We start from the raw sequence: 15,338 nt of genomic DNA, 5'->3' as shown, positions 1-15,338 counted from the left end.
TAAAAAAGATGTATGGCTTGCATACAGTAAATTTTCTTTATGGTACACAGGTCTATGAATTTTGACACAGGCATGCAATTGTGTAACTACTATCACAACCCAGCTGTTGAGCAATAAGTGTGATTGTAACAGTGGTTACACAATTACCACAATTTTGTTTTTTGAGACAGTTTTGCTCTTGTCCCCCAGGCTGGAGTGCAGTGACATGATTTTGGCTCACTTCAACCTCTGCCTCTCAGGTTCAAGCAATTCTGCCTCAGCCTCCCAAGTAGCTGGGATTACAGGTGCCTGCCACCACACCCAGCTAATTTTTGTGTTTTTAGTAGAGACAGGATTTCACCGTGTTGGCCAGGCTGGTCTTGAACTCCAGGTTTCAAGTGATCCAGCTGCCTCAGCCTCCCAAAGTGCTGGGATTACAGGCGTGAGCCACCATGCCCGGCCATCACCACAATTTTTTACACAAAAATATTCTCTTACAGTCAACCCCTCCCACACTCCCATGTCCCTGGCAACCACTGTCCTCAGACCCCAGAGTTTTGCTTTTTCCAGAGGGTCACATACAGGGAATTATACAGTATGTAGCTTTTTGGGCCTGGATCTTACTTAGCACGATATATTTAAAATTCCTGCATGTTGTGGTCTTTCTTTCTTGTATTTTGTTTGGTTTTGTTTTTTGAGACAGAGTCTCACCCTGTTGCCCAGGAATACACTGGCCCTCAAGTGATTCTCCTGCCGCAGCCTCCCGAATAGCTGGGATTACAGGCATGCACCACCATGCTAATTTTCATATTTTTAATAGAGATGGAGTTTTCACCAGGTTGGCCAGGCTGGTCTTCAACTCCCAACCTCAGGTGATCCACCCGCTTCAGCCTGCCAAAGTGCTGGGATTTCAGGTGTGAGCCCCCGTGCCCATCCCAAATTGTGATTCATATCAGTAGTTCCTTTGTAAATAGTGAATAGTATTCCATGGTATGAATGGAGCAGAGTTTTTTAATCCATTCACCAGCTGGAAGACGTTGGGCTATTTACAAGTTTGGGTGATTACAAAAAAAACAGCTACTGTAAACATTCTTATACAAGATTTCATGAGATCACGTTTTCATTTCTCTTGGGTAAACAGGAGTTATAGAGTAAGTATATATTTAATTTAAGAAGTTGCCATGGCTGAGCACAGTGGCTCACGCCTGTAATCCCAGCACGTTGGGAGGTCAAGGCAGGTGGATCACTTGAGGCCAGGAGTTTGAGACCAGCCTGGCCAACATGACAAAAGCCCATCTCCACTAAAAATGCAAAAATCATCCAGGTATGGGTGGCACATGCTTATAACCCCAGTTGCTTGGGAGGCTTAGACATGAGAATCACTTGAACCCAGGAGGTGGAGGTTGCAGTGAGCTGAGATTGCACCACTGTACTCCAGCCTGGGCGACAGAGTGAGATTCTGTCAAGAAAAAGAGAAAGAAAGAGAGAGGGAGGGAAGAAGAAAGGAGGGAGGGAAGGAGAGAGGGAAGAAGGGAGGGAAGGAAGGAAGGAGGGAGGGAGGGAGGGAGGGAGGGAAGGAAGGAAGGAAGGAAGGAAGGAAGGAAGGAAGGAAGGAAGGAAGGAAGGAAGGAAGGAAGGAAGGAACCAAGGCTGGGTACGGTGGCTCATGCCTGTAATCCCAGCACTTTGGGAGGCCAAGGTGGGTAGATCACCTGAGGTCAGGAGTTCAGGACCAGCCTGGTCAATATGGTGAAACCCTGTCTCTACTAAAAATACAAAAATTAGCTGGATGTGGTGGTGCATGCCTGTAGTGCCAGCTACTCAGGAGGCTGAGGCAGGAGAATCACTTCAACCTGGGAGGCAGAGGTTGCAGTGAGCCAAGATCACGCCACTGCATTCCAGCCTGGACAATAGACCAAGACTCTGTTGCCAAAAAAAAAAAAAAGAGAGAGAGAGAGAGAGAGAGAGAAACAGCCAAACTGTTTTCCAAAGTGGCTGTATGGTTTTGCATTCCCATCAGCAACGCATGAGGGTTCCAGTTGCTTCACATCCTTGCCAGCTTTTCATATTGCCTGGGTTTTGGTTTTACTTTTAGTCATTCTAATAGGGGTTTAGTGGGAAAATCATGATGGGGCTTTTTTTCTCCATTATGTGTTATAGAAACTTTTCACCATTTAGGAATGCAGCAGTATCCATGACAACATAATGAGGCAGAGTTAGAATTATAACTTTTTGGTCAGGTGCAGTGGCTCATACCTGTAATCCCAGCACTTTGGGAAGCCAAGGTGGGCAGATGACTTGAGATCAGAAGTTCGAGACCAGCCTGACCAACATGGCAAAACCCCAGCTCTACCAAAAATACAAAAATTAGCCGGGCGTGATGCCGTGTGCCTGTAATCTGAGCTACTTGGAATGCTGAGCCAGGAGAATCGCTTGAATCCGGGAGGTTGCAATGAGCGGAGATCAGGCCACTGCACTCCAGCCTGGGCAACAAGTAAGACTCTGTCTTAAAAAAAACAAAGAAAGAAAAGAAAAAAAAGACAGCTTTTCTTTGAAGGTTATCTTACAGGACATGGCACCAGTTTCTAAAGCCTTAGGGGTTTTTCGGAATGTTCTGAAATACAAATCAACATATATATATATATATTTATTTATTTATTTATTTTTATTTATATATATATTTATATAAATTTTTTTTGAAGCCAGGCATGATGGCTCATGCCTGTAATCCCAACACTTGGGAGGCAAAGGCAGGCAGATCACAAGGTCAGGAGATTGAGACCATCCTGGCTAACACGGTGAAACCCCGTCTCTACTAAAAATACAAAAAATTAGCTGGGCATGGTGGCAAGCATCTGTAGCCCCAGCTGCTCAGGAGGCTGAGGCAGGAGAATCACTTGAACTTGGGAGGCGGTGGTTGCAGTGAGCCGAGATTGCGCCACTGCATTCCAGCCTGGGTGACAGAGTAAGACTCTGTCTCAAAAAGAAAATTTGAGATAAAGTCTTGCTTTGTCATGCAGGCTGGAGTACAGTGGCACAAACAGGGCTCACTGCAGCCTTGACCTCCTGGGCACAAGCAGTCCTCCCACCTGAGCCTCCCAAGTAGCTGGGACTACAGGCATGCACTACCATGCCCGGCTACTTTTTTTGTATTTTTTGTAGAGATGGAGTTTCATGATGTTGCCCAGGCTGGTCTTGAACTACTGAGTTCAGGTGACCCACCTGCCTTGGTTTCCCAAAGTGCTGGGATTACAGGTGTGAGCCCTGAAACCCAGCTGATAATTTAAAAAAAATAGGAATGGGGTTTTGTTATGTTTCCCAGGCTGGTCTCAAACTCCTGGGCTCCAGTGACCCTCCCACCTCAGCCTCCCAAAATGCTGGGATTGCAGATGTGAATGACAATGGCAGGCCTACAAATCAACTTATGCCTTATGTCTCTGCCCTTCTCAGAGCCTTTGTGAGACTCCCCAGTATCCTCAGGAGAAAGCCCAAGGGCATCGGCAAGGCTCACCAGGCCCTGTGAAGCCTCTGCCTCCCTCCCCTTCTCCCTCACTCGGCAACCTCAGGGCCTTTGCACAGGCTGTTCCTCCTCCCCAGCATGCTCTCCTTTCTTCCCTCCTCCCCTTTCTCCTGGGTCATGCCCACATATCCTTCCAGTCTCAGCTCAGACATCACTTCTGGAGACCGTTTTTCCTGAGCCCCTATGTGAGGTCAGGTGCCCCCACCCCCATTTTCTCTCCTGGTATCCTGTGCTTTTCCACCGGAGTACTTCAAACCATTTGTAATTACCCTATTAACTCGTGTGTTCAGCCAGGCCTTCTTTGATTGTCCTTTTCAAAATTGCTTTATTTTCTCCCTAATACTTACCATTATGTTTTTTCTTTTTTTTTTTTTTTTTGAGACAGAGTCTTGCTCTGTTGCCTAGGCTGGAGTGCAGTGGCATGACCTTGGCTCACTGCAACCAGCCTTTGCCTCCCAGGTTCAAGTGATTCTCCTGACTGAACCTCCCAAGTAGCTGGGATTACAGGCATCTGCCACCCACACCCAGCTAAATTTTTGTATTTTTAGTAGAGACAGGGTTTCACCATGTTGGCCAGGCTGGTGTCGAACTCCTGACCTCAGATGATCTGCCCGCCACGGGCTCTCAAAGTGCTGGGGATTACAGGTGTGAGCCACCGTGCCAGGCCTTCCCTAGTACTTACCACTATCTAACCCAACATTGTCCAGTAAAAGCATGATGCCAGCCACATACGTCATTTTGAATTTTCTAGTAGTTACATTAAAAAGGTAAACAGAATGCTGGGCTTGGTAGCTCACACCTGTAATCCCAACACTTTGGGAGGCCATGGCCAGGAGTTTGAGAATAGCCTTGGCTACATAGGGAAACCCCATCTCTACACATAATTTAAAATTAGCCTAGCATGGTGGCATGTGCCCGTAGTCCCAGCTACTCAGGAGGCTGAGGCAGGAGGATCACCTGGGTAATTGAGGCTGTAGTGAGCTGAGATTGCACCACTGCATTCCAGCCTGAGCGACAGAACAAGACCCTGTCTCAAAAAAAAAAAAAAAAAAAAGTAAACAGAAGCAGGTGAAATTAATTGTATTTATTTTTAAAATTAAATTAAATTTATTTCTTTTTGAGACGGAGTCTCACTCTATTACCCAGGCTGGAGTGTGGTGGTGTGATCTCGGTTCACTGCAACCTTTGCCTCCAGGGTTCAAATGATTCTCCTGCCTCAGGCTCTGAGTAGCTAGGACTACAGATGTGTGCCACTGTGCCCAGCCAATTTTTGTATTTTGAGTAGACATGGGGTTTCGCCATGTGGACCAAACTGATCCTGAGCTCCTGACCTCAGGTGATCCACCAGCCTTGGCCTCCCAAAGTGCTGGGATTATAGGCATGAGCCACCACGCCTGGCCTAATTTTAATAATACATTTTATTATTCATGTTCAAGATCACACTGCTGTGTAAGTAGCAGAGCTTGGATTTGAACCCAGGCCGCTGGCTGCAGAGTCCTTGCTATGAACCACTACACAGTAGTGCTTGACAAGGAGGTGTCTGTGGAATGACGAATAAGTGAACTGAATGTGGCACATGTGCATATATTTGAACCCAAGTGTATGGAATGTGTGAGCATCTCTGTCCCTGTGCCCACTTGGGTGTATGTGAGCGCTCCTGTTTGTGCCTGTGTATACTGGGTGTGTGCTGAGTGTGTGTATGAGTGCGGTTGTATGTGCTTATGGGCAGTAAGAGTGGCTTTGATCCAGCCTAAATTGGGATGTTTCCTGCCCAGGGAGGGTTTCATGAGGGTGGGAAGAGGTCATAGCTTCTCAAGAAGCTGGTGGGAAGACCAGGCCCACCTGCATCCTGTCCTGTAGGGGGTTATGCAGATGAGATGCAAATGAGGGCTTGATCCTCAGCCCCACCCAGCTCTCCAAAAGCCAATTTGCCCAGCGAGCATTTGGATCGTCTCTGCAGCCAAAGACTGTGTGAAGGGAGGTGCTGGGACATAAGGATGTATTTATAAACCTGTTCCCTTGAATATGAAAAATAGCTATGAATAGAAACAGCATAAATAAAATCTTATTCATAAAAATTACAGCCCCATGAATTCTTCCTATTTGGTAATATAATGAAGACTATGTTAAAAATAGATTTTTTCATCAATACCTTTCTAAGAATCTATAAAGAGAATATTTAGGTATTCTGAAGCCTTTCGCTCAACCCTCTCTCTGCCCCGGGGCCTCCCCTCCCTGTTCCTAGGTCTCCTCCTCTTCTGTCTTTCGGCCCTGCCCCACCCCCATCCCTCAGTCTTCCTCCTCTCTGCCCAGGCTGTGCTAAATGCCAGCTCTTTTTTCTGCCTTTCCTTTTACAGAAGGAGCCTGGAAAGGGACAAACTTAACTTTCTTTTTGAAATGCTGTCAGAATAGGCCAGGCGCAGTGGCTCACGCCTGTAATCCTAGCACTTTGAGAGGCTGAGGCGGGTGGATCACCTGAGATCAGGAGATCGAGACCAACCTAGCTAACATGGTGAAACCCCATCTCTCCTAAAAATACAAAGTTAGCCGGGCGTGAGGGTGTGCACCTGTAATTCCAGCTACTTGGAAGGCTGAGGCAGGAGAATCACTTGAACCTGGGAGGTGGAGGTTGCAGTGAGCCAAGATTGCACCACTGCACTGCAGCCTGGGCAACAGAGGGAGACCCTGTCTAAAAAAAAAAAAAAATGCTGTCAGAATAAAAAGCAGTCAACAAAAATCAAACCCTTATAGGAGACAAATAAATGTGGGCAACTATTTTTTGCAAAATGCCCTCCAAGCCCCTGGGCACCGTTGCCTCTTGTAATAGGACGTCACCTGAACGGGCCGCCTGGGCTGCAGCCAAGGACCCTCCCTGACTCCCATCTCCCTTTCTGCCTTGTACCCCAGCCGGGTAGAAGAGACTGGAGTGGTGCTGTCCCTGGAGCAAACGGAGCAACACTCTCGCAGACCCATTCAGCGGGGCGGCCCCTCTCAGAAGGACGCTTCTCACCCTGGAGACAGCCTTGGTAAGGGGCAGGGCTGGGGCCGGGAGGGGTTGTATCCCCAGGGCCCTTGGGAGAAAGCCCAAGTACCTTAACATGGCCCGCCAGGCCCTGTGGGATCTGCCTCCCTTCCCTGCGCACACAGCCTCCAAACCACACGGCCTCCTAAGAGCCCTTGGAACGCTCCAGCCTCGTGCCTCAGGGCCTTTGCACGTACAGTTTCCTCCACCCAGAATGCTCTTCTCTCTCCCATCCTCCCTCCTCTCCTGTGGCTATGGCATGGTTGCTTCAGTCTCGTGCTGGCCTCTGCTCTAAATTCTGCTGTGGCCCCACATTGCCCCCAGGCTTCTGCTCCTTCCCTGTTCGGCTTGGCTGCTCTTTGGCTTCCAGTAATCTCGATCCACCTAAGTCTGGCTCCTTTCTCCCTCTTCCTTCTTTCTCCTCCCATCCTGGATGAGCCTCCCTCTCGGTTTGTCCTTCAAGCTCTTGCTGGCCGCCCATGCTTCTGGGTGTGGGGTGGGATTGCTGATATGATATCCTTTCCTTTTCTGGCTCAGAGCTGGCTCTGGGCTTTGTCTTAACCTCTGGGAACCTTACAGCCTCCTTGAGGGCTGGGGGCCAGTCTTCCCTCCTAAGGTGCAAGCTCCCCAGAGCTGCATGGCCAAATGCCATTCTGGGCCACCACTCCCCTCCCCAGGACCTTCCAGAGCCTTACCAGAATCTGGCCACTAAAGTTTACACCTGGGCCAGGTGTGGTGGCTCATGCCTGTAAGTCCAGCACTTTGGGAGGCTGAGGTGGGTGCATCACTTGAGGTCAGGAGTTTGAGATCAGCCTGGCCAACATGATGAAACTCTGTCTCTATAAAACATACAAAAATTAGCTGGGCGTGGTGGCACCCACCTGTAATTCCAACTACTCGGGAGGCTCAGGCAGAAGAATTGCTTGAACCTGGGAGAGGGAAGCTGCAGTGAGCTGAAATTTCACCACTGCGCTCCAGCCTGGGCGAGAGCGAGGCACTAAGAACAGTGGCCGTCCTGACTTGCTGAAGATGTCAACTGTGTTCCTGGGGTTGGTGTGGAGGGCTGTGTCCCTCAGCCTGAGGTCACCAGCCCGTGTCCTCCCTGTCTCCACATGTCCTGCAGATGCCCCTGGCCACCGGATCCTCGCCTTCCTGCACCCCCCTTCCCTGAGCGAGGCTGCCCTGGCCGCTGACCCCCGCCGTTTCTGCAGCCCTGACCTCCGTCGCCTCCTGGGACCAATCCTGGATGGGGCTTCAGTAGCTGCCACCCCCAGCACCCCACCAGCCACACGGCGCCCCCGAAGTCCTCTTTCGGTAAGCCGTCCCACCCATGTGAGCCCTCAGCATCCAGGGCTCAGTCCCCCAGGTGGTCTTGGCCTGTGACTTAAACCTGGCTGTTCTCTGGGACTCAGTTTCTCCATCTGTGTAGTGAGGAGGTTGGGATGAGATGAGGTTTAGGTTCCTTTGAGACCCAGATCCAGATTTTTCAATTGTTAGAATTCCAGAATCTGCCTCCATTTAGGGAAAAACTCTCAAGCTATGTTTCTCCTCTGTTCTCCTAATAATGCAACAGTTATCAACACAGAAGGAGACTTGTGTGACCAAATGTGGGCAATGTTCCCCACACACCAAGCAGCAGACTCAGCTGGGTGTCCTCTAATTCACTTCCAGAACCATCTACCTGCAGATAGTGTCAGACCCCACAGGTTGGGGCTCAGTCCCCAAGACTGCTCCTTGTTCTTCAGACACCAGTCACAAGTCTGGGCCTCCAGAATTTCTTTTTTATTTTCATTTTTGAGATGGAGTCTCACTCTGCCACCCAGGCTGGAGTGCAGTGATGCAATCTTGGCTCATTGCAACCTCCACCTCCCATGTTCAAGCAATTCTCCTGCCTCAACCTCCTGAGTAGCTGGGATTACAGGCGTGCACCACAATGCCCGGCTAATTTTTGTGTTTTTAGTAGAGACGGGGTTTCACCAAGTTAAATAGACTGGCCTTGAACTCCTAACCTCAGATGATCCACTCACTTCAGCCTCCTAAAGTGCTAGAATTACAGGCGTGAGCCACCAAGCCTGGCCTTGGCTCTTTTTTCTTTGTTTCTTTGTTTCTTTTCTTTTTTGAGACAGAATCTCACTCTGTCACCCAGGCTAGAGTGCAGTAGTGCCTCAGCCTCCTGAGTAGCTGAGATGACAGGTGTATACCACCACACCTGGCTAATTTATTTTTTGTATTTTTAGTAGAGACAGGGGTTCACCATGTTGGCCAGGCTGGTCTTGAACTCCTGGCCGCAAATGATCCGGCTGCCTCAGCCTCCCAAAGTGCTGGGATTACAGGTGTGAGCCACCATACCCAGCCTCCAGAATTTCTGACCAACCAGCTTCAAGTTGGGGTTCTCATGACCTCCTCTTTGGGTTTGATTTTCTTTCTTTCTTTTTTCTTACATTTTTTATTGTTTTGAGATGGAGTCCCACTCTGTCGCCTAGGCTGGAGTGCAGTGGCACGATCTTAGCTCACTGCAACCTCTGCTTCCTAGGTTCAAGCAATTCTCTTGCCTCACCCGGTTAATTTTTTGTATTTTTATTAGAGACAGGGTTTCACCATGTTGGCCCTGCTGGTCTTGAACTCTTGACCTCAAGTGATCTGCCAAAGTGCTGGAATTATAGGCATGAGCCATCGCACCTGGCTCTTTGGGTTTGATTAATTTGCTGGAGCAGCTCACAATAGACAGGATGGCACTTACTTAGGTTTACTGGTTCATTGTCAAGGATACTGCATGGGATACAGATGAAGGGATACATTGAGTGAGTTATGGGGGAAAGAAGGGTCTTGGAGCTTCCATGCCATCCCTGGGCACCACCCTCCAGAAACCTCCATGGGTCAGCTCTCTGGAAGCCCCTCAAACCCAGTGCTCTTGGGTTGTTATGGAAGCATCATGATGTCAGCATTCTTTCCCCCAGTATATCAGACAGAACCCTCTCTGGGGACAGTCTTATGACTCACAGTCAGAAAAACAGGGGAAGATTAGAGGCCTGCCTTGGAGCAGGTGAAAGGAGGGCAGAAGGCTGGAGAGAGTCTGTTTCCTGAGGCCTAACACACCCAACGGTGTAACCAAAGACTGTAACAAGGGTCATGAGAGTTTGACCCGGGAACCATGCCCGAAACCATATATATCAAACAACACCACAGGCCCTGTATTAGTGCGTCTTCATGCTGCCTAAGACCTACCCGAGACTGGGTAGTTTATAAAGAAAAAAAGGTTTAATGGACTCACGGTTCCACGTGGCTGGGGAGGCCTCACGATCATGGCGGAAGGTGAAAGGTACGTCTTACATGGCAGCAGGCAAGAGAGAATGAAAACCAAGCGAAAGGGGCTTCCCCTTATAAAACCATCAGATCTCATGAGACCTATTCACTTTCATGAGAACAGTATGGGGGAAACCCCCCCATGATTCGTTGTCTCCTACCGGGTCCCTCCCACAATGCATGGGAGTCATGGGAGCTACAGTTCAAGATGAGATTTGGGTAAGGACACAGCCAAACCACATGAGGCCCCCAACCTAAGATGTTTGGAGCTGGCACAGATGACCCTCCTCCCTCTCCAGCTTATGACCAAGCATCCAGCTCTCTGAACTTTGACCTCAAAGAGTCAAAACGTCTAATGTCCTGATTTACACAGACATAGATTCAATCCTAAATCTGCCATTTATCAGCTGCATTACCCTGGCTGGGCAAGCGAGTTCTGAAGACCTTAATTTCCTCACCTGCAAAAGAAAGATAATAACAAGTTACCACATGATTGGTTATGCTAAGAATTAAGTGAAAGCATTCATGAGAAGCACTCAGTAGGGGCCTGGCACCTGTTGGCACTCAATAGATCATACCAGTTACTATTACTATTTAGTGTGCAGATAGTCTGACCTTTGACCTCAGTGGGTCCATACTGTCCAGTGTTGACTGTCTTCATCCCCACTCTCCACCCCAAGAAAATATCTTCTCTGTGAAGAAATACAGTCTGTGACCTTTGACCTCACCCTTCACCCCTGAGACAGCTGGCCTCTCCATTGTTTCCCCCTAAAACTCCAGATTCCAAGACCTTTAACCCCAGAGAATTTGTTTGAAAGTCTTGGCCTCAGGCCAGGTGCGGTGACTCACACCTGTAATCCCAGTACTTTGGGAGGCTAAGGTGGGCGGATCACCTGAGATCAGGAGTTCAAGACCAGCCTGACTAACATGGTGAAACCCTGTCTCTACTGAAAATACAAAAATTAGCCAGGCATGGTGGCGGGCGCCCATAATCCCAGCTACTCGGGAGATTGAGGCAGGAGAATCACTTGAACCTGGGAGGTGGAGGTTGCAGTGAGCCGAGATTACACCATTGCACTCCAGTCTGGGTAATGAGAGCAAAACTCCATCTCTAAAAAAAAAAAAAAATCAAAAAAGGAAAGTCTTGGCCTTAGGCTCTGATTTTTTTTTTTTTTTTTTTCGAAACGGAGCTTTTCTCTCGTGATCCACGCTGGAGTGCAATGGCGCGATCTCGGCTCACTGCAACCTCCGCCTCCTGGGTTCAGGCAATTCTCCTGCCTCAGCCTCCTGAGTAGCTGGGACTACAGGCACATGCCACCATGCCCAGCTAATTTTTTGTATTTTTAGTAGAGACGGGGTTTCACCATGTTGACCAGGATGGTCTTGATCTCTTGACCTTGTGATCCACCCGCCTCGGCCTCCCAAAGTGCTGGGGTTACAGGCTTGAGCCCCCGTGCCCCCCCCCTTATTTTTTTTTTTTTTTTTTTTAAGCAGTGCCTTGCTCTGTCACCCAGGCTAGAGTGCAGGGGCACAATCATAGCTCCACCGAGCCCAGCCAATCTCTGATCTTTCTATCCTTCCATGTTTGGCCTGTCAGCCTACATACACCTAGGTGCTCTGACTTTTGAACACCCAGGTTCAAAACTCATCTGCATTTGCCATTGGACCCCCTTGGTGCCTTGGTGCCTGGCATTTGACCCCCACCTCTACCCTTGAGCTGCAGACTGTCTTACTGTTGATACCTTCCAGGCTCAAGATTTCCTTAAGTCTCTCCTCCGTCTCTCCACAGGCTGATCTCCCAGATGAACTACCTGTGGGCACAGAGAATGTGCACAGACTCTTCACTTCTGGGAAAGACACTGAGGCAGTGGAGACAGATTTAGATGTAGCTCAGGTAAGGGCTGGCATGGAAGGAGTAATCCTCAGCCCTCTGTTCTGGGGATTCCCATATGTGGCTTTAGAGAAGGGTAGTGGGATGGGTAAAGGAATGAGTGGATGGATGGATGGATGGAGGGATGGATGGAGGGATGGAGGGATAGAGGGATGGATGGAGGGATGGATGGATGGATGGATGGATGGATAGAAGAATGGATGGAGGGATGGATAGATGAAGGGATAGATAGATGGAAGGATAGAGGGATGGATGGAAGGATGAATGGACCATTGTATTTATTAGGTAGATGTTGGTTGATGAATGGATGATGTTTAGGCAGATATTTTAATGGATGGATAGCTGGGTGGATGGGTGGATGGATGGATGGATGGGTGGGTGGGTGGGCGGATGAATGTTTGGATGGATATTTTGATAGATGGATGAAAAATGGATGGGTGATATTTAAGTGGATAATTTATTGAGTGCATAGATAAAATGACAGTGGCCTGGTGTATTAGTTATCTATTGCTGTGTAACAAATTGCCTAAAAACTTAACACCTTAAAACAGCGAAGATTTATTATGTCACATGGTGACTGAGTGTCAGAATTCAGGAGCAACTTAGCTGCTAGCTTTTGCTCAGAGTCTCTCATGAGGTTGAAGTCAAACCCTCAGTCAGGGCTCCAGTCATCTGGGGTTAGAGGGTTTTCTTCCAAGCTCACACACATAAGGTTGTTGGCAGGCCTCCGTCCCTCACTTTGTTTTGTCTGGAGGCCTCAGTTCCTCATCACGTGAGCCTCTATATAGACTGCCTCAGAGTCCTAACAAAATGGCAGTTGGCTTCCCTAAGGCAAGCAATCCAACCAAGAGAGAAAGAGACAAATGGGGAAGCAGAGAGACAGAAAGAACAAGTCCCAGACAGAAGAAACAGTCTTTCTTTTTTTTTTTTTTTTGAGACGGAGTTTCACTCATGTTACCCAGGCTGGAGTGCAATGGCGCGATCTCGGCTCACTGCAACCTCCGCCTCCCGGGTTCAGGCAATTCTCCTGCCTCAGCCTCCTGAGTAGCTGGGACTACAGGCACACGCCACCATGCCCAGCTAATTTTTTGTATTTTTAGTAGAGACGGGGTTTCACCATGTTGACCAGGATGGTCTCGATCTCTTGACCTCGTGATCCACCCGCCTCGGCCTCCCACAGTGCTGGGATTACAGGCTTGAGCCACTGCGGCTGGCCAAGAAACAGTCTTTCATAGCCTCCTCTCAGAAGTGACAAAACATCACTTCTGCCATATTGTTTTGGTCCTATAGATAAATCCTGTACACTGTGGGAGGCAGGCAACAGCATAAGAGTGTGAACATCAAGAGGCGGGGATCCTCGGGAACTTCCAACAACTGATGTCTCTTACGCATGCAAAATACACTCACCCTCCTCTCAAGGCCCCCCAAAGACTCCCAAAGTTTCTTCCCATTACAGCATCAGCTTGAAGTCCAGAGTCTGATCATCTGAGTCTAGTTTGCGTGCTGGTGAAGCTCCTTGAGTACCGTTCCTCTCAATATTTTGGCTTGTGGACTAATGGAGACAAGTCATCTGTCACCCACTACTCAATATACAATGATAAGACAGGAATAGACACTACTATTCAAAAAGGAGGGGAAGAGGAGCATGCATATATCCCTGGTCCATCCATGTGGGCAAATATCTGAAGTTCTTTCTTTTCCTTTTTTTTTTTTTTAATTGAGACAGAGTCCCCAGGCTGAAGTGCAGTGGTGTGATCTTGGCTCACTGCAACCTTTGCCTCCCTGGTTCAAGCGATCCTTCTGTCTCAGCCTCCCGAGTAGCTGAGATTACAGGTGCCCGCCACCACGCCCAGCTAATTTTCTGTATTTTTCGTAGAGACAGAGTTTCGCCATGTTGGCCAGGCTGGTCTCAAACTCCTGACCTCATGATTCACCCACCTTGGCCTCCCAAAGTGCTGGGATTACAGGCATGAGCCACCGTGCCATCCCAGAAGTTCTTTCATTATAAAGAACTTTAGTAATGAAAAAGAATGTTTAAAAATAGAGACAGGGTCTTGCTATATAGCCCAGGCTGGTCTTGAACTCCTGGGCTCAAGTGGGAGCTTTAACTTCCCACCTTGGCTTCCCAAAGTGCAGGGATTAGAGGTATGAGCCACTGTGCCTGGCCCAGGGGTGCTCTGCATTGCTCAGAGACCACTTATTTTATTTTATTTTATTTTTTTTGAGATAGAGTCCCACTCTGTCACCCAAGCTGGAGTGCAGTGGCATGATCTTGGCTCACTGAAACTTCTAACTCCCAGGTTCAAATGATTCTCTGGTCTCAGCCTCCTTACTAGCTGGGACTACAGGTATCCACCACCACGCCAGGCTAATTTTTGTAGTTTTAGTAGAGGAGGATTTCACCAGGCTGGCTCAGAGACACTTCTTAATATTAGCATCATTTGCCATCTGAGGGCTCCTGCAGTCAACCAGCTCAAGGTTAATGGCATGGTTCTCCTGACCACCAAGTCTGCCCAAGACTTCTGACATCAGCCACAAGTTTGAAGGTCCCCGGGGCCACCCTCACGTTAGACCAGCTGCCCACCAATGTGGAGATACCCAGACTCCTGTAGATTCCCTCAGGCTTGATAACTTGCTAGAGGTGTTCATCGTAGTCAGAAAGTGCAATACTTAGGATTGTAGCTTTATTATAACAAAAGAATACAAATCAGAAACATTCAAAGGAAAATATTCATAGCTGGAATCTGGGACTGGAGGGTCCCAAATGGAAAGTTTTCTTGTCCTCAGGGACATGTTATCCTTCCAGCATTGATATGTAGCAATATGTGCAGAGCAATGCCAACTCAGGAAGCTCACCAAAGCATCAGTGTTCAGAGTTTTCATTGGGGTTTCACTGCACAGGCGTGATTGAGCAAATTGCTGTCCATGTCCTTGAATTCAGTCTCCAGTGCCACCACTACCTTCCCTGGATCAGGCTGATTTTGTGTGGACCAAAGCCCCAGCTCTTTAATCACATGGTTGTTCCTTCTGCATGGTCAGCCTCCATCCTGAGTTACCTCATCAGCATAAACTACCTAGGGGTTCGCCATGAGTCAGCTGGTTAGCATGAACTATCCAGAGGACACAGTGAACAGCAAAGACGCCGCCATCACTCAGGAAATTCCAAAGGTTTAGAGGTTCCCTTCCAGGAGCTGGGACAAAAACCAGACCTCGCTTTGGGTAAAGTTAATTATTCACTACACGAGGAGGTTGAGAATCTTCGAAACCTTCAAGTCCTCTCTCTTTCATGTTTAACATTTCTTCCTTTAGGAGAGATATTCCTTCTCTCTCTCCTCTTGCCTTTTACTATAAGTAACAAGAAGAAATCAAGCAGCCTCTCCAACACTCTGGCTGGAAATCTTAGCTGGATTACCTGGTGTATTTGTTATATTTTCTACTTTCCACGTCACTGCAGGCAACAGTGTTGCTAATCTTTTGGCCACTACAGGATAAACATTCTCTTTCCTCTGGTTTGCAGTAATATGTTTCTCACTTCTCTGTAATCCCTCTCTTTGCTTTCTTAATATTTGGATTTTGACCTATGGTTTCTTTGAGGCATCTAGGATTTATTTCTCCCTTCCTTT

General features: G+C 48.3%; 1 protein-coding gene and 1 long non-coding RNA gene across 8 annotated transcripts in view; one reads left to right on the top strand and one right to left on the bottom strand.

Annotated features, from left to right (window-relative positions):
• The window catches only part of HIF3A (hypoxia inducible factor 3 subunit alpha), a 42,051-nt gene that overhangs the window by 14,377 nt on the left and 12,336 nt on the right, over positions 1 to 15,338 (top strand). For all 7 annotated transcript variants that reach the window (XM_032262579.1, XM_032262581.1, XM_032262575.1 and 4 more), the window contains 3 exons: positions 6,407 to 6,525; positions 7,645 to 7,835; positions 11,614 to 11,718. In XM_032262579.1, coding sequence (XP_032118470.1) covers positions 6,407 to 6,525; positions 7,645 to 7,835; positions 11,614 to 11,718 — 415 coding nt within the window. The remainder of the gene's footprint in view (positions 1 to 6,406; positions 6,526 to 7,644; positions 7,836 to 11,613; positions 11,719 to 15,338) is intronic.
• The window catches only part of LOC116539576, a 16,548-nt gene continuing 10,216 nt past the window's right edge, over positions 9,007 to 15,338 (bottom strand). Inside the window, exon 3 of the long non-coding RNA XR_004264118.1 lies at positions 9,007 to 9,043. This is a non-coding gene — a long non-coding RNA (uncharacterized LOC116539576). The remainder of the gene's footprint in view (positions 9,044 to 15,338) is intronic.

This window comes from Sapajus apella, unplaced genomic scaffold, assembly GCF_009761245.1.
Source record: "Sapajus apella isolate SASKATOON/1434 unplaced genomic scaffold, GSC_monkey_1.0 scaffold130, whole genome shotgun sequence".
NCBI lineage: Eukaryota > Metazoa > Chordata > Mammalia > Primates > Cebidae > Sapajus > Sapajus apella.
The sequence above is the reverse complement of the archived record's forward strand: the minus strand, read 5'-3'. Positions and strand labels throughout refer to the sequence as shown.